This window comes from Mustela nigripes, chromosome 16 (assembly GCF_022355385.1).
Source record: "Mustela nigripes isolate SB6536 chromosome 16, MUSNIG.SB6536, whole genome shotgun sequence".
NCBI classification, from domain to species: Eukaryota; Metazoa; Chordata; class Mammalia; order Carnivora; family Mustelidae; genus Mustela; species Mustela nigripes.
The window spans coordinates 47,764,246-47,782,320 of NC_081572.1; the positions used below are offsets into that span (position 1 = coordinate 47,764,246).

Genomic DNA, 18,075 nt, shown 5'->3' on the forward strand with positions numbered 1-18,075 from the left:
CAGAGCTAATCTTAACAAAATGACAAGAAAAAAAACCCCAAGGTACAATCTACAGGGAAACCCATCCTGACTGACCCCCCTCCCAACACGTACACACACACGTGTACACACACCTACACACACCTCTAACTAGACCCCAATCACGCGGTCACACACACACACGCACTCGTGCACAGACTGGGGGGTGGAGGTGGGTGCTGACCCAGGAGCAAGTACCAAAATAGTTTTAGAAATGCCCGTCCAGCCCAGCACAGGCGTTAGAAAAATACTCTTTGCAAAGGGGTTGGGGAAGGACGGTATGTTGATGGGAGGTGGTGTAGGCTTGCCAGCCCCAGCTGTCTTCTCCCTATGGCAGCTGGCCAACAGGTGCCCATAGGAGGGGCTGCTGCGAATCTGCCCCAGAGGCTCAGGGCTGAGCCCTAGGCCCACAGTCCCGCACCGCCCCGGGGTCGGGCAGGCAGGTCCTGGTGGAGGCCACAGGTTAGCAGATGTGGGTCTAGGCAAAGGGCCCAGGGAGTCCTGGATGCCAGCTCGGAGCAGGGCAGTTGGGAGCCACGTAGTTTTGGCCTTCCTGGTAAAGGAAGAGAAGAGGGCTCAGAGAAAGGCAAAGAGCCCCAGAGCGGCCGACAGCCCAGCTGCAGGGGCCACCACGCTGACTGCACCCCCCCAGACCTGCAGTGACAGCTGGAGGCGGGCTTGCTGAGCCGGAGCACTGCGCACATCTGGCCCCACCGAGGTCAGGCTTGGCAGCAGTAACCCCAACAACAGGAAGTGGGAGCTGGAGTGCAGGGCCACACTGGGTGGGGGCACCAGACAGCCAACAGGTGGGGCAGACCTAGGGACCCCCCAGACGCAGACCCCAGATCCAGGTCCTGCTCCCCGGGATCACCGTGCTAGACCCAACCACGCGAGCCTGGGGGATCTCATCTGCAAAATGTGCTGGCCGAGCCAGCCCCCAAGCTCCCAGCTGCCAGCACTGCGAAGCTGTTTGCTCTGGACTGGTTCCACACACCACCTATGACATCCAGGAGCTGACAGGCCGGCCCTGTTTTTCTAAGACTCAGGTATGAAAATCAGGGCTGTCAAACGGCACGGAGCAGGCCGACTCAGGGCCTTATTTGGTCAGCACCTTATTTGATCAGGATGGCACAGGCTCGAGCCTCATCTTCTGCCAAGTTCCTCAGGTTTTCCGATTCCTCTGAAGAGCTGGGGGGAAAGGGATGGTCATCAGAAGGTCCTAGCACTGGGCCCTTCCTCAGACCTCCGTGCCCAGCTCCGACAGAAGGGAAGCCAGAGGGTGCAAGCAGGAGGCTAGGGAGCCTGGGGAGACCCTCCCGCACGCCCACCTGCCCACATGTCTCACCCCAGGAAATCCTTCACATCCTCCACCGTGACGTCCCCTGTCGTGTCCAGTGTGGTGTCTGCACTAGTGGCCGAGTCGATGGACATGGGCGAGAGCATGGCCTCAGGCGGCTCTGGGGTGTCTGCAGGGATGAAGTGGTCAGGCCCCTGCCTGGAGCCCCACGGCACCAAGCACCCTCAGCCCTCCACCTTCCATCCCCACAGACCTGAGGACCCAGACCCAAACCCAGCCCACAGTGAGACTCAGGACCACGGGCTGACCTCCAGCCCTCTCCTACCTAGCTTGCCCCACGCTGGGCTTCTAGCCAGGGCCAGGCTACTGCCTCCCACGGAGACCTGCCCCCAGGTCTGAGCTGTGTGGAGTCTGGCCACCTTTATTCCCCACCCCAGTACCCCTTACCAGCTCCCTTGCTGTGGCCAGGATCCGGGCTTCCATCGCGGCTCCGTGAGGCCAGGACGATGCCTGGGGTCCCATTAGCCTGGCTCAGCTTGGGTGACTCTCGGAGCCTGTGGCTGCAGAGACGGGGTCATGATGGGGACCCCACACATGTCAGACCCTGCCTGCCCTCTCCCAGGCCCCAGGGACAGAGAGGGGTGCCACCATGGAGGGCCACCCTCATTCCATGCAGAGTTGGGGCATGGGGATGAGAGCGCCCATGGTAGGCCGCCTGGGCCGGGCCTTCCATGCACCTGGCACGGGTGCTATCTCGGGGCCAGCTGATGTCCAGAGAGCAGAGCGGCTCTGTGATATTCCGTGCACTCAGAGAGAAGCGTTCAAATTCAGACGGAGAAATCAAGTAAAAACCTGGAGAGGGGTGCAGGCGAGGAGAGGGATGCAGTTAGGACTGGGACTCCAACCCCAGCCCCTCAGCAGACTCTCCCTCCCCCCGGCCTCTGGGGCCAGTCCCGCGCCGGCCCTGGGGCCCCTCTCTGCCAACACTCCCCAGTGACCCTCTCAGCCCTGCTCAGGCTGCCCGCCCTAGGAAGCCTTGCCCTCACCCTGGCCGTGGCGTGTGAAGACGCAAGAAGCGATGCCGCTGATGTCCTCCTTCCGGATACAGGAGTAGTGTACCTGCGGCCGCAGGCCAGGCACCGAGAACACGTGCACGTCGCCCAGGTTGGTGAGGCAGGCCAGGCAGGTCTCCGCGTAGTCCTCACAGGCCACACTGGCAAATGTGGCAAGTGCCACCTTGCGCACGCGACAACCCTCGTGGGCTGTCAGCTTGAACTTGGTCTTGGCGCTCACCTTGGGCAGCGTGAACACCTGGCGGCGGGCAGGCAGCCAATGAGCAGAGCCTGGAGTCCCAAGCACAGGCAGCAGCCCCCACCCTGGACCCAGCCTGCGAGAGCGGGGCCTGTGCAGCTTGGCCACAGGGCCGCCTTCGCCCAGGACTCACCCGCCCCCAGCTACCCTCTCCTCACACTCCACCCAGGCTCCACGCTGAGGGCCCAGGGCCCCGCCAACTATGGCCAAACCAGCCACACTGGCTTGTGAGGGTCAGGTGGCTGCTACCCCCCCAGATCCCAACCTCCAGCCGGGCAGAGCCCCAAGGAGTGCTCAGAGGGTCTTGGTGGGGACTCAGGGGGGCAGGAGGGTGCTGAGGGACTACAGCCACCTGGGCTCTGCAGGGGGTACCTGTACTAGCCGGGGGTGTCTCGGGGAGAGGGAGGGATCTCAGCAGATGAGGGGTACAGGGCAGTTTCTAGAGGGTCCAATGGTGTCTGGGCAGGAGCCTGGAGTGTCTCCCTGGGGCTTACCTTGAACTGCTCCTCAGATGCGATGAGCACGGCGTGGCCGCCCTGCATGTCGGGAGCCTGTGCCAGGTCCCGGGAGGCCTCATACGGCTCGGGCAGTGGGCGGCCACGGCCATCCAGCACGGCGATGGCCACAACGGGGGCGCGGTGCATCAGCTGCACCTCCTTGCCCAGCACGGCCTCCACCGCCCGCTCGGGTCGCTTCTCACCACCCGCCGCTGCTGGCACCTCCAGCGCGTAGGCGAACACAGAGCCCGAGTTGGTGCCTGCCCACATGGTGGGTCCGTGGTGGGCCGCTGTGGGAGGCCCGACCTGTGAGGCGGGCTGCCGGCCGCGCCCCACGGGTGCCTCCTCTCTCCTCCCAAGGCCCCAGAAGCACCTCTCCCCCGACCCACACCTCCCCAGAGGCCAAGGCACAGACCCTGTGCTGCTGATGAAATGTGGGGCCTGAGATACAGCCCTCGCATGAGGGGAACGGCTTCATGCAGGTTCCCACATACACCCGGGCCTCTAAACCCCATCCCGTGGCACCATCAGCCCCCAGCTCTGTACCAGGGACCCCCCTCACCCTACAGACATGCTCCAGTTGGCTGCGGCCAACCCCCTTCGGGGTGCTTGCCGCCTCACAGCCACACATGGAGCCCTCAGGCCAGGGCTGGAAGACACTGGGGCCCCCGGGGACACTGTCTCGCCAGCTTGGCCCGTGTGAGCTGCAACTCTGGGGACAGGCCCTCCATTAGAATCAGAGGCAGGAGCCAGCAGGAAGTGCCAGTCACTGCCATGAGCACTTGATGAACCGCTGGCCTCTGCAGCAGCCGTCAGGGGGAGCCAAACCCCCAGGGAAAGTCAGCAGCTCACTACAGGCCCTGACAAGGGACACTGGCCGCTGGGAAGCCGTGACCCATCGGCCGCCTCACAGGGACAGCAGAACGCGGTAAGGAGGGCTGCCACATCCAGTGAGAAGAGCCACGGGACATAGGATCCCCGACATAAAAATGACACCAGGAGGGGGTGCTCCCCTCGCAAACCCAGGGACTGGAAGTCCCATAAGAAAGATGCCAAGCAGGGCCTGACTAGATGCTGACCCAACACCAAGCATAAGGAGGTGTTCTTGAGATGAATGGACAAAGGCACCAGGAACCAAGTGTGCCTGGGGGACCAGCTCCGGGCAGCATGCGGTCGGCTTTCCTGCTTCCTGGAAGGTGCAGTGCCCTCCACCAACATGGCCTAGATGGCCAGCTGAGGCCCATCCCCCAGCCCACCCCCCCATCTCACCATCTCGAAGGAATGTGTCAGCAAAGTAGAGGCAGCGGACGACGCCAGAGAGGGAGTCATCAGCAGAGCGGGGCTCGATGCGGCGCTGCACCGGGGTCATCTCCACGTCGTGGGGACACGTCTGCTCAGCCAGCTGCGCGTTGGCCTCCTGCAACTGGAGGGGCAGCGGCCTCCAGGACGCCCGCCGCCTCCCCCACAGCCCAGTGCCCAACAGCCCGGCACCCTCCCCGCCCTGTCCTCATCACGCTGGCCGGGGCAACCGTGGCGACCAGACACCGGGCCCAGGGCCCAGGGCCCAGGCCAGGGCTGGGGCCTGGCTCCGCAGCTATGCCCAGCCCGCAGAGGCAGCCAGGCGGCACCCGGGCAGCCGAGCCCCAGCTCACCTTGCTGGTGGTATTAGCAGTCCGCTTCTTGCCCGAGACTCGGCTCTTGCGGATGCGCCGGAAGGACTGGCGCAGAGACTTCTTCAGGGACTTCACCCGGGACAGTGGGCCCTCCATGGCCAGAGAGTCATTGGGGTGAAGTGTGCACCTGCAGGCAGGCTACATCAGCGAGGGTCCAGAGCAGACTCCGGGAGTGGCCACCATGCAGCCGCCAGCCCCAGGGGTCTGGAACCAGAGGCCCAGGGATGCTGCCCCACCATCCCAGCAGCTGGGGCTTAAATTCCCCAGCAGCACTTCCCCTAAGAACAGGGCTGCCAGAGGGGCAGGGGGCTTTCAGGGCACCCTATCTCCATTATCTCAGACCTTAAAAGGGGAAAGCGAGGCCCAGACAGGAGGCTGGGGTCGGGGGTAGGGGTAAGGGGGGCAGTACAGACCCTTCATCACCAGGCTCCAGCCCCACCCCCCACACACCTGGCCAACACTGGGCTCCTGCGCTGATAGTCGAAGAGGCCAAAGCCGTGACTGGTGCCAAAGGCCACAAGGTTCCACTCAGCATGGAGCGTGACAGCAGTGACAGCAGCTGGTGGCAGGCACTGAACAAGCACTCGGGGCTGGAAGCCAGCAGGCCACGGCAGCGGTCCCGTACGCGGACTCAGCCGCTCGTGGCCCTTCCATGTGAAGCCCTCTCGGTCCTGGAGGAGGTCCACGCTGGCCACGCTGACCGCCTGCTCCGAGGGCACGTCACTTAGCTCCAGCACCAGCACCTGAGCCCACAGTCAGGGTGGCGGAGGGGTCAGCATAGAGGCGGATGAGAGTAGCCAGGCCCCACCCAAGCCTGCCAAGGCCGTCAGGGTGGTCCCAGTGGTATCGTCTCTAGTTCATCTACTTAATAAGTAATTACTGAATGCCTGCTGTATACCAGGACCTTCACTGAGCACTAGGGAACACAATGGTGACCAAAACCTGCTTCCTTGTTTTTTATCAGCCAAGTATCCTATCCCTCCAAGCCCGTCTTCATTAAACAGAGTTTATACAGAGTACAAGGCATAAAGTATACAGAGTGTACTTTCTTACTAAGTTCTTATGTTCTTATATATATTAAGGTATACCTTAAGGTATAAGCTATAAGGTGTAAGGTCTACAAAGTATAAGGTATACAGAGTATACCTTTTGTATACTGCATGAGTGCCAGTGACAAAGCAGTAACCAAGAGCCACTGGCCTTTGGAGCAAACTCCTTTCCACTCACCAGTCTCCCATTTAACAGTAAGTGCCCGTGGAACACATATGTATCGTGCGGGGTGCTGGGGGCACCGCAGAGACCGAGCCCTGCTGGTCCCCATTCTCCCAGAGCTCACCTTACACTTGTGCTCCCGTTCCCAGCCCCAACCCTCCATGGCTCCCCAAGAGCCAGTGTCTAGCCTCAAGGCCCCCAAGAGGTTCCACCTCCCTGGCCGGCCTCAACCCAGCCACCCTCACCTGGAGCCCCACTCTGGGTCAGATCTACTTCCTCCAGAAAGCCCTTGGAGACCCCAACCCGAAGCCACCTCTGCCGTACCTGGCCTGCTGTGCCAGCCACCACCATCTGGGCTGTGTACTTGCACAGGGCCACCTTCTGTACACCAAGCCGAGGGTCATCACTGTAGGGATCAAAGCAGCCCACCTGGGGGGCAGAATGGAGGAGTGAGGACTCAGGGCAGAGTAGGGCCCAGGTCCCCAGAGCTCGGGGAGGGGCCCACCTTGCGAAAGGGGGGCCAGTCGTCCTCGGCGGCCTGGGCCAGGCTGTCAGCATGCTCACAGTCTGTCTGGAAGAGGCCGGCTGTGCTGAGCTTGTAGAGCGGCCGCAGTGCCACACCAGAGGCATCCCAGAACCGCACAGTCCCGTCCTCGTGGCTGCGGGGAAGGCGACATCAGCCCCACCCCTGGTCCCCCTGCGCCTCCCTGGCCACTCATCCTGCGACCACTCACTGAGCACCCACTGCAGACGCCAAGCACTGACCAGACTCCCACAGCACACAAGGACGCATCAACTGCAGCAAGCAAACACATACTGAGCGCCCACTGTATGCCAGACCCCATGCACCTGGGCCTCTCAAATAGGGTGAAAAGGAGTGGAAATAATCACCAGTGTGATGAGCAGGAGATGGTAGAGGAGAAAATGCAGGGAAGAGAGGACTACGGGCACATCCAGGAAAGGCCCTCGGGAGCTAGCCACAGAGCAGAAGGATCAGCTGGGGGATGAGGCAGCCATGTAGGCAGAGCAGCAGGAAGCCTGGGGAGGCTGGGAGGAAGCAGGGAGGGGAAATAGGGGGAAGGAGCAGACAGATCTGGGGTGCAGCCTCAGGACACAGCTGCAGGGCCCACGTCAGGGGCCTCCGCACAGTGGTGAGAGCCCAGAGCCAGGGTGTGAAAAGGTGCCTGAGTCTCAGGGGCCAGTTGGGACACTTCCAGAGCCACGATCAGTTCCCCAGCAGGGGAGGCGACGCTGGAGCCAGAGGCCTGAGGGTTCCAGCAGAGAGAGGCAAGGCAGGAAGCTAGGGCCTGAGTCATTGGGCACGTCAGCGCCCGCCAGGCCCAGGCTGGGCTCTGCAGCACCTGCCCAGGGCAGATCCGCGCGTGGGCCAGCCCAGATTTTCCGGTCCCAGGGCAGGCCGGGTGGGTGGAGCTCAGTTCCAGACCAAAAGGCAGGGCAGGGCGGGGCCTAGGGAAGCTTCATCCTAATCCACCCTGCAGGAGAGGGGGTGTCCTGGTCCCACCAGGGGCGGGGCCTGGCTCATCAGGCAGATCAGAATCCACCAGGCCCCAAACAGGCTCTCCTGCACCTGTGGGGTCTGCACCAGGCCCCATCTGCATACATACCCACACACACACACACACACGCGCACACATAAACATGTCACATCTGTGCTTGACCATGGAACACACATCTGCCTACCCGGTCAGCAGTAGCCCTCGCTGGGATGGCTCCTGGGCCAGGTTCCGGCCCCCAGTGATGGGCCAGCTCTGGGAGAGGGAGGCAGAGATTTGGAAGCGGAAGGTCAGGACAAGGCCTTCTTCTAACCCTGGGCCGGGTACCCAGGGCCCAAACTGCCTGAGTTCCCTATGCATGTCTGCCATATTCCCCACTCCGGGCCCGGGCCTGTCAGAGCCTGGATCACCATTGCCATCCTCCATCCCCCACCCATCCCTGGCCCCGCAGGCCCCGGGCACATACCGAGGAGCTGGAAGCAGGCTGCGGGCTCTGCTGCTCACCAGCACTGACAATGCGGGCCCACAGCTTGGCGGGGACATTGGCGACGTGTGCAGAGCAGGTGATCGCGGACGAGTGCAGTGGGGCCAGGTACGGGGCGGGCACGGCAGGCCAGCCAGGCGTCTGCAGGTCCAGCACCACCAGCTCCTCCTCGAGCAGCACAGCCAGGGCCTGGGGCTCATCAAACTCTGCGGGATGAGGGCTAGGTGAGCCCAGTGGCAGAGGGCATGGGGCACAGGGCACGGAGCACAGGCCAGGGCGGGCACACACCATCCTCAGGCCGTGTGCTGTGCACCGTGAAGAAGTCGATGATGCGGGAAGTGAAGTCCAGCGTCACCAGGGTCTCGGCCCGGAGCACACTCACACAGTGGCGGTCACCGTAGCTGGCACGGGGCATGCCTCCGCTGAAAATGATGAAGTGGTCCCTGCAGGGCCGACAGGGGAGTCGCATGAGCCACAGGGCCCCAGGTGCGCACTGCCCAGCCCAAGGAGAGCGATGCAGGCCGTCCCTGCGCCCCCGCGCCCACCCTGCTCCCCGCTGCAGACACAGCCCCCAGCCCACGTCTGAGCACCCGCTCCCCACCTACCCAGATTCACAGTTTCGCCACAGAATCTTGTTAATGGCTTTGCAGGGGAAGGGGCCTGGAGGGGTGGGACAGTGTCGGGCTCACTCGCTCGCCAGGACCGGAAGGGCCCCAGGTCACACTTCTCCAAGCTTCTCCCATTCCTAGTCTGCCTCCATCGCTCCCCACCTCGCAGCTGCTTCCTGACTCCCTGAGGGGAAGGCCCACTATCCCACCGTGCACCCCCCCAGCGGTCTCACCTTTGAGGATGGCGCTTGGCACTGCCGCCTTCCACCAGTCCTCTTGGACATCCCCACCAAGGCCAGGCAGCCCCAAGTGCCTGAGTTTGGAGTCACCGGCCAACCCATGCTCAGGTGGCAGGAGCCGCCCTCGGCCTTCCCGGCACTCACCATATGGCGTGGTGGCCACTGTGGGCTGGGTCATCAGGGAGTCGCCGGTGTCGGCGGACCAGACGGCGTAGCTGCCATCGCTGTGGGAGCTGACCAGCGTGCTGCCGCTGCGTTCCCAGCACAGGCTCTCCAGCTGCTGCCGGGCAGAGGGGGGAGTGTGAGCAGGGGTGTGAGCAGAGGGCCTCGGCGGGGGCCGCCGGCCTCCCCCACATACCTGGTTACCCAGGAAGACGCGGTCTGCGCACTGCGCCGCCTGGTTCCAGATGACCAGCAGGCCCCGGCTGTAGCCAATGAGGATCTTGGTGGGGTCCCGCAGGTGTCCCTGGAGTGACTCCACGGGTCCCAGTGCCTTCCCACACCGGTAGTCGTCTGGCACGCTGAGGAGGGGCTCATGTGAGCTGGCAGGAGCACCCCCAGGCCTGGACTGGCTGCCAGGGGAATCCGCCTGCCTCTCACCTGCGAAGAACCTCGTCTGGGACAAGAGTCCGCCCCTCGAGCAGTGTCAGGGTGGGAACATCCAGGAAGAAGACGCTGCCGCCCTCAGTGCCCAGGGCTGCCATGTCACCAGCTGTCACCAGCAGGACCACTGTGACGCGGGCAAGGCTGAGCGGGCCACTGCACAGGAGGAGGGGAGGCAGGTGAGGGCGAGCCCAGGCCCTGCTAAGGAAGGGTATGGATGGGGCGGGGCTGCTCATGACGGCCCCTCTGCGCTCACAGAGCCCTGGTTCTCGAGTGGGCTGGCACACCGGGAAGGCAACGGTGACGGCTGCGGGCCTCGTAATTAGCTCAATTATTCATCAGGATGTTGGGAAGGAGAGGGATAAAAATAGGTTCCCCAGGTCTTGGAGACAGACTCCCGAGCCCCTCCCACTCACTAGGAGGGGAAGGCAGGAACCAGGCCAGTGCCCAGGCCAGGACCAAGGGCTCCAGGACATACACGACCCTCCTGAGCCCAACCCGGGGTCCCCAATCACCAGCCCACAAATGGCCCCCTGACTTCACTGGAGGTGCCCCAGACTGACCCTGCCTGCAGAAGATGAGAGACCTCCCTGGGGGACACATCCCAGGGGGAGGGCTAGATGTCTGGGGGGGTCTCACTCAGACCCCAGCAGGAGCAGGACAAGCCGCCCACTTAGGCAGTACAGGATTCTTGAAGGGTTAAGGACTTGCCCACACAGACAGTTTCAGCAAGGGCCAGCAGGGCCGGGGACCGAGAGGCCCCTTACACTCTCATCGGGGGTCCATGCCCACTCAGTTGCCCCCTAGAGGGTCCTCTCTGGCACCTCACACAGCCTGGTGGGACCCTCCTTGCCCCCAAACTTGCCCTGTCAGCCATGCACTTTACGGCCCATTACCCCACCCCCAACCATGAATGGCCCTAGTTGCCACCAGAGCATCACCTGAGACTCAGCCGGGACCCCCTATTTAACACCCGAAAAATCCACCAGAACCCAGGCGCAGCTCGATGGACTCTGCCCCCCTCCAGAGCAGAGGCCGGCTCCCACCACCTCCACCAGGGTCCCCCAGGCCCCACAGCTCATTCCCAGCCAAGTCATCTGGTACCTGGCCCCATCAAAGCCCAGCCGACTTGGTGGCTGGAAGCTGAGAGCCTCCTCCAGGTGGGCGCAGCCATTGTGGTGGGCGATCTCCCAGAGGTGCAGGCTGCTATCGTCCAACAGGGTCAGGAGGCGGCCCTGGTGGATGAGCAGAGACAGAGACCGGGCTAGGCGGGAGCTGGGCAGGGCACAGAGGCTCGGGCAGCCGAGGAGGGGAGAGGCTCACCTGGCCGGGCAGGAAGTGCATCTGGGTGACAGTGGCTGTGTCCCGGTGCAGGCCGGTAAACTCCACACCAGGTGCACCATAGCTGAGTGCAGAGGTCAAGGGCAGAAGCAGGCATAGGAGATCCTCCCTTCCAAGAACCCTCCAACGGGCCCCAGTCAGGCCTGCCCTCCAAGGTCCAAGGAGGGACACCCATCCTTGAAGAAGCACAAGTCTGTACCCCCAAGATACGCCCAGGATCAGAGAGCAGGCTTCACTCTGCACTGCAAGTTGGTACTGTGTGACCTTTACTTCCTCATCTGTAAAATGGGCTTGAGTCCCACTCCCACCTTGCAGGGCTGATGCAAGTGAGAATACAAACACACTCAGCACCTTTGGCCCAGGCCTGGCACATGGCCAGGCTCCCATTCTGTGTCAGCCTCAGAGCATGTCTGTGTACATTAGGAGCTGGGCCCCACAGGTTGGGATCACACAGGCAGAGAGGCCAGGCTGGGCCTGAGCACAGAAGCCTGAGGCACAGCAGAGTCCAGGCTGCCTCTTCCCACAACTCCAGGCCAACCTCCAGCTGCAAGCAAGGACATCAAACTCCCCCTGCAGCTGGCAGCCAGCAGCCCCTGCTGTGATCAGGGAGAGGCCACGACCAGCCCATTTTACAGACATTGCATGGAGGCTGGAAGGCTGGGTGAGTTGCCGCAAGTCCCTGGGGTCAGTGCCAGAGTCACGGCAGCTCCAGGCAGCTCCAGGTCCGACAGTGGTCCGACAGGGGTCCGAAGTTGGGGGAGGGGAGTCAGGAGGGAGGGCTAGGGAGGGGTCAGCGTTGCCCAGCAACAACACAGGGGCTCGTTGCTTTGGAGCTAGAGCTGGGATTCCCTGCAGGAACCAGAACACAAGAAGAGGGGACAAAAGAGAGGGCAGGAGCTGCTGGGCGGGAACCAGGGTTGCCAAGGAGACGGCTGCCCTTGAGGGGGAGGGGTAGCTGCTGTGGCCAGCCTCAGTTTCCCAACCCAGGGCTCTGGTAGCTTGGGGGAAGGAAGGAGGGGAAAGAGGAGGACCCCAGCCTCCTCCTCTGGGGCTGTCTCCTCACCAGTACATCAGGTTCTTTGTGAGCACGCAGAGGCCGTGCACGAGAAACACCATGGAGGGACAGCTCAAGCGGCTACCAGAGTCGCCTGGACACGGGACTGAGCAAGGGGTTGCACTGAGCAAGGGGCTGCGGGAACACAATACACGTGCAGGGAGGGTACAACAGCAACCAGAGGGGCGGGAGCAGGCCAGGGCCGGTGGGGGGGCGGTTCAGGGCAAGGGATCCGAGCACTGTCCCCTCCCCACCCCATTACCTGCTCCACAGTGCCTCCCTGGGAGCCCATGGGAGAGGGGCACCCTGGCCCCACCACACTTCCTAGGGAAGGCAGACTCGCAAACTACAGGCCCAGTCCCCCACCCCTTTCCAGGCACTGACTCAATTTTTGGCCAACCAACATCCCCAGTGAGGGTACTGAGAGCCGGAGGATCACGGGGCACGGGGGGAAGGGCAGGCAGCCCCCAGTGGGCCCTCACCTCAGTTTCCCCATTCGAGGGGCTTCCCGGAGAGCAGCAGGGATGGGGTCCTCCATAGCAGGCAGGGAGGCAGTCAGCTGCCGGCGTGCCCCACCCAGCCCCCACTCCGTCCTGGCAGGAAAATGCCCGCTTTGTGCGGCTCACATGGCCCATTGTGCAGCCGCCAGCACCCAGGTGGGGGCCCTGCCGTGCTCACCATGCTGAGCCTGGCACGGCCCCCAGCCCCTCGGCCGCACACATGTATCTTCACATTCGCACACGCGTGTGTGCCTGGTCATCAGGGCAAGGCCCACTAGGCGACCCTGGCCCACTCGCCACCCCTGCTGGGTACTGCGCCTGGCCAGTCTCCCGGCCCAGTGTTCCCGGTCAGTTGCTGGAGCAGTGGCAGGGTCACCTAGGTAACTCATCGGCTGAAACACAGCTAGGGACAGCTGTGACCACTACAAGCTGATCCCTCCCCCACAACCATTTCTGTAAAGAAGTCTCAGGGGTAGAGGCCGCACAAACCTCCACCAGGACCCAGGCACCGACTGTGGCCTCCCAGAGTGGGCCAGGCCCCAGGAGTCAGCACACAGGGGGCTACGAGCAGGAGGTCCCGACCGGCCTTGAAGGCCTCGGTGCGCAAAGGATACATCTTGACGGCCCCAGACCTCGTGCCGATGGCCATGATGCGGAGCTCTGGGTCAAAGGCCAGGGCGCTGGGCTGGTTGGGGAAGCCATGCTCCACGGTCTGTGGGGGAAGGGGAGGGCATGGGCAGCGGCATGAAGCCCCCGGCCCACCTGAGGCCCACCCCAAGGCAGCCTCCAGACTAGTGTAGCTGCACGGTGAGGACGGGCACCCGTCCATCTGAGCTCAGCATCTCGATGAAACAGGTGATCACATCTGCAACCCACACCTCACAGGCCCTCCCCCAGCCAAGGCCTTGTCCTCCTCTGCATCCACATCTGGCCCGCCGTGTGCAGAGCTCTGACAACAGAGAGAAGCAGGAACCCCGAGGTGCAGGCACAGAAGTCGACCCTACCCATCTCACAGAGTGGGGCTCTGTGCCCCACTCCTGGAGATGAGCTGCCATGCTTTCTGAGGTCCTGTATGATGTGTGTGGCACTCCCCACGGGCCCGACTGGAGATCGGAGGGCAACACCCGGGATCAGCTCGTCCGGCTCCCCCAGGGCCTCTCCTTCTGGCAAGGCCTGTCCCACGGCAGACTCCAGCCCTCCGGGTTCTCAGTCCTTCCTTACACCAGCTCATGCTTTCGGCCACCTTCCCACATCCACCATGGAACTCCCACTCATCCCCAGAGGCCTGCCTGAAGGGGCTCCCACCCTGTCCTCAACACCAACGCGGGACACCACAAGTGGGCACAGGCATCTCCTGACCAGTGCCTCAGTAAGGCACACATTTCAAAAGAAACCGTGGTCCCAGGCCTGCTGCCCCAGCCTCCCTCCTGCCTCAACCAATCCAGGCCAGAGACTGCGCCCTCTATGCAGCTTGCTTGGATCACCACATTCTCTAAGCCTCAGTCTCCCATGTGGGCACTAGGGGCAGTGAGGGCACCTGAGGACAGAGTCACCCATTTGGCTGGCAGTGCGGGGGGCGGCGGGGGAGTGCCCTTCCCTTTCCCACCAGCCTCGCCATGTCCGTATTAGAGCTAACCAGGTCTAGCCAGTCCCATCCTCTGCTCAGGGCCCTCTCCGAGCTTCCACCTCACCACCTGGCCCCTCTCTGTCCTCCTCCTCTCTCTCTCCCCCAGCTTACTTGATTCAGGCCCAACGGCCTTCTGCTCTCCAATTGACTAGGCAGGCTCCTGCCTCAGGACCTTTGCATCTACTGCCCCTCTACCTGGAAAGTGCTTCACCCAGCATTCCCCAAGGAGGGCTCCTCCTCATTACTCAGGTCTCAGCTCAGTAGTCACCTCCTCAAAGCCCTCCCTGAATCACCCTGCTCTAGCGGCTCCCTGTCCCCACACTCCCTACCCTCACCCTACTTTATTATATTCCCAACATTGGCCATCATCCTAACTGCTGCATATTTCACACTTCTGCTTTGGCTTTCACTGCCTCCCCCACGAGTACCTCAGCACCCCAAGTGAAAAGGCATTTGTCCCTCTTGGGTCACTGTGGTGTGTCCTCAATACCTAGAAGGGGGCCCTCACACAGGAGGAGCTCAGGATATAAAGTGACATAGACTGGATATCCCATGGGCACGGTGTGGGCAGGACAGGGATCTGGATGCAAGGCAGTCCAAAGTCCACGCTTGCTTCTGACGCTCGCCACCACTCAGGATCTAGGACCCATTTGTTCTCTAGTGATCACCTATCTCCTGTTGTGACCAAGCCCCTTGCCCCAAACTACACCAACGCTGCCACTCGGAATGGGGCCTCACTCTCCTGAGCAGGGAGCCCTTGGCTTCTGCCAACCCAGATCCAGCCAGGAGGACCCACCATATATCTCCAGTCTCCACTTCACAGTCCCTGACTCACCTGTCCCCACCATCCACCTCACACCTCACAGGGGCTCACTCACACTGTCACCCAGCACATGAAGGACACCAGCCACCCTTCTGGGCTCCCCAGGCCCCTGGCAGGTTCTCAGCCACCACATCTGAAGGCCCTGGCAGCCCCACCACCACCAGGAAACCCTGCTTGCCCTGAGAGACATTCCCACCTCGGCCACTTCACCTCTAGCCATTCCGGAGCCTTCTCCTGAACAAGGGTCTCCTCGCGTCTGGCTCAGGACCACAGCAGCCCATCCAAAAATCCCTGCCCCTCAAGACTCAAGTCATATCTTGTCGACAAGGGGCCACAAAGACAGAGAGCCCCAGCGCAGTCTGTGACTTTGGGCAAGTCATCATCCCTCTCTGAACCTCAATTTTCTCACCCGTATAATGGTAACAATAACTCTAATCCCTGAGAACAGTGAGGGGCTGTGCAATCAGAGGTTGGGAATAAAAGTGAGGATAGAAGAAATACCCTAGAAGTTAGCAAGGGAAAGGCGGGAGCCTGGATCTACCACACATCAGTGCAAAAGCTGGGGAGAGGAGGGAGCTGAAGGCAGCCCCTTTCCCATGGCTCCCTCTTGCCCTACCAAGGAAAAGAAAGGAAGGAGCAACCACCTCCACCTGGCCCAAAGGATAGGTCAGTTGCACCATGTGACACAGGGAGCCAGAGCCCACAGCAGGGAAAAGGTGGCCCCATTTAATAGCAAAGGAAACTGAGGCCCCAAGAGTTGAAGTGTAGTTGCCTACACAGCCAGGCATCTTCCCTGGAGGCCCCAGCAGAGCAGGGCAGGTCAGAGCCCTGGAAGGCACAGCCTAGGACCTTGGGGGAGGAGAGGAAAAGAACATGGACGGGATTTCCCAGCCCCACTCCCCCAACATCTGCCTCCATTCCTCACTCCTCCCCACCCGCCTGGGTGCGAAAGCAAAACAAACTGGGGCCCTGGGCTGCCCCAAGGGCTGAGCAGGGGCTGAGTTCCCCCAAAGGAAGAGAGAGAAAGAGATAGCAAGAGCCAGGGGGAGAGTTCCCAAAGACTGCACAGAGATGCATGTAGGCAGAGACACACGCAGGAGAGACAGGCGAAGACTCAGAGATGAAAAGACAGAAAGAGATGAAGGAAGGCGGAGAAGGGATACGCAGAGACACACAGGGACAGAAGCAGACAGGCTGAGGATAGGGAGGTGATCCTGGGCAGAGACGGGCAGAGACCCAGAGGCATGCAAAGAGTCGCACAGAGACACATACACACACAGACCCAAGTACACAGAGACCCGCAGAGCCAGGGCCAGTGAGGCCCACAGGGACCAGGAGGAGCTGACTTGGAAAGTCAGCGAGGGACCCAGACCCACCCAGAGTCCGAGAGTGGAGCAGGGGAGAAGACGAGAAGTGGGACCCGCCGAGGGGCGCGCGGCCCGCTCCCCGCGCCGCGCCCCAGCTGGGCGCCCCCTCCCCCTGGGCCCGACGTGGCTCCGGCCCCCGGGCCCCCGGCTCGGGCCCCCGGCCCGCCCCCTCCCGCCCTCTCCCGTCCTATGCCCGAACCGCCGCCGCCGCACCTTGTTGAAGGCGAAGAGCTCCTGCTTGAGCTTCTCGCGCTGCGGGTCGGCGCCCTGCCGCCGGAACCGAAACTTCATCATCTTGCGTCCGGCTGCCGGCGCCGCGCCCGCCGCCGCCGCCGCCCGCAGGATGCGCCGCGCGGCCCCGCCGGTCCTGAGGCGCGGGCGGGGCGCCAGGCGGCCCGGGCGCGGGCGCGCGAGGCGGTGCCTGCACGGGGGCGGCCGCAGACAGCGACTGACGTGCAGGCCGACCAATGGGTGTGCCCGTGCGCTGTTCGCCCCGCCCCTACCGGCCAGACAATGGGGGAAGATTGGGCCCCCGGGCTCGGCCGGGCTCGCGAAAGTACTCCCGCCGAGCATGCGCCGCGGCGCGGGGCCTGCCGGGATTTGTAGTCCATGAGCCAGGCCGCCTCCTTGGGCGGCTGGGGACGAGCTTCGGAGGGGGCCGGCGGGTGTTCCCGAACTTGGAGGAGGACTTTTCCGTCCTCCAACGAGGAGCAGCGTGCTTATTCAGGTATTGAGGCAGACCTGTCCCGAAAGCCAGGAGAGTTCCGACTGGTCCAACTCCCAGACTCTTCAGCCTCAGTTTCCCCATCTACGACACGGCTCAGTGATTGCCGAGTTATATTTATAGTTTCACGGGACACCAATTTGTTCCCCTGTGTGCCAGAACAGCTCCCACCGCCATGTTTCGCTCTGGCTGGGTGGTCAGTCAGGAATGCCCTCCTCCCCTGGGCAACTCCTACACATCCTTCAGGGTCCACCATCAATGGTTCTGTGTAACAGCACGGGATTCTGAGGCAGGCCATCAGCTAACGAGAGGGGCAGGTAAGAGGCCCTTTCTCAGGAAGTGGCATTTGGGATGATCTTGAGATTGGATCTGGGCCGCTCCAAGATGGGGGAAGGGCCACCCCGGCACAGGAACAGGGTATAAACAAAGCTGCACCCTGCCCCCAGACTCTGAGGGACCATTGGGCCTGTACCCACCCACCTCCCACCTGCCTTTTCTCATCTGGAGGATGGCCTCAAGGCTGAATCCTTCCTTCCAAGGCTGAGGATAGGCCACCTGGGCTCTGGGCCAGGCAGGAGGGAACTCCCAGGAGCAGGTGGGACAGGTGGACCAGGGCCCAGCCCCATAGAGCTGGGTCAGGGGAGGAGGGCCTGACTTCTGACCCCGAAGTAGCTGCCAAGTGACTGAAGCCTTGCTGTCCCCCCCACCGCCCGCCCACGCTCAGAGCAGCCCTGCTCAGCCCTTCCCTGGGCTTGGGGCTACATCTGGAAGAGGAGTGGGTGGGAGAGCAGGGAGGTGAGTGCAGGGAAAAATGAACGTAACAAAGTTGAAGGGTACCTCCCGGGTGGCAGGCACTACTCCAAAGCCTTTCTCATTTCAACTGACTTAATGCTCTCAATTTATCTGTGAGGGAGGAAGCAGTATTCCTGCTTTACTGTTGAAGAAGCTGACTGATGGGCAAAGGCAAGTGGGGGCTTTGATCTGAGCTGTAGGCAGAGCTGGCTGGACAGAGTGGCCGCAGAGCCCACTGAACGCCCCAACACAGGCTGCTCAGGCCACTGGGAGGCCCAGGTTCTGGTCCCTGCCCTGCCACCCACTGACTGAGTGACAAGACCTGAGCCCCAATTGCCTCCTCCGCAAAATGGAAGCCTCACAATGGGAAGTGTGAAGTTGTTAATTTACA

General features: G+C 62.5%; 1 protein-coding gene across 3 annotated transcripts; it reads right to left on the bottom strand.

Annotated features, from left to right (window-relative positions):
• Positions 1 to 4: 4 nt before the first annotated feature.
• On the bottom strand, positions 5 to 16,518 carry LLGL1 (LLGL scribble cell polarity complex component 1). Of its 3 annotated transcripts, XM_059379610.1 has the most exons (23): positions 16,382 to 16,518; positions 12,966 to 13,063; positions 10,780 to 10,861; positions 10,561 to 10,691; positions 9,454 to 9,612; positions 9,212 to 9,374; positions 8,998 to 9,133; positions 8,612 to 8,666; positions 8,295 to 8,449; positions 7,989 to 8,212; positions 7,710 to 7,777; positions 6,514 to 6,667; positions 6,333 to 6,437; positions 5,247 to 5,539; positions 4,776 to 4,923; positions 4,393 to 4,546; positions 3,121 to 3,413; positions 2,362 to 2,626; positions 2,053 to 2,167; positions 1,763 to 1,875; positions 1,364 to 1,484; positions 1,130 to 1,206; positions 5 to 571 (listed from the first exon to the last, which is right to left on the bottom strand). In XM_059379610.1, the coding sequence occupies exons 1-22, from the start codon at positions 16,460 to 16,462 to the stop codon at positions 1,131 to 1,133; spliced, it is 3,189 nt and encodes a 1,062-aa protein (XP_059235593.1). In that variant the 5' UTR covers positions 16,463 to 16,518; the 3' UTR covers positions 5 to 571; position 1,130. The 3 variants fall into 3 exon arrangements, with proteins under 3 accessions (XP_059235593.1, XP_059235591.1, XP_059235590.1); XM_059379608.1 differs by lacking the exons at positions 12,966 to 13,063; positions 16,382 to 16,518 and having other exon boundaries at positions 7 to 571; positions 8,998 to 9,130; positions 10,780 to 11,357; XM_059379607.1 differs by lacking the exons at positions 12,966 to 13,063; positions 16,382 to 16,518 and having other exon boundaries at positions 9 to 571; positions 10,780 to 11,356.
• Between the last annotated feature and the right edge of the window lie 1,557 nt (positions 16,519 to 18,075).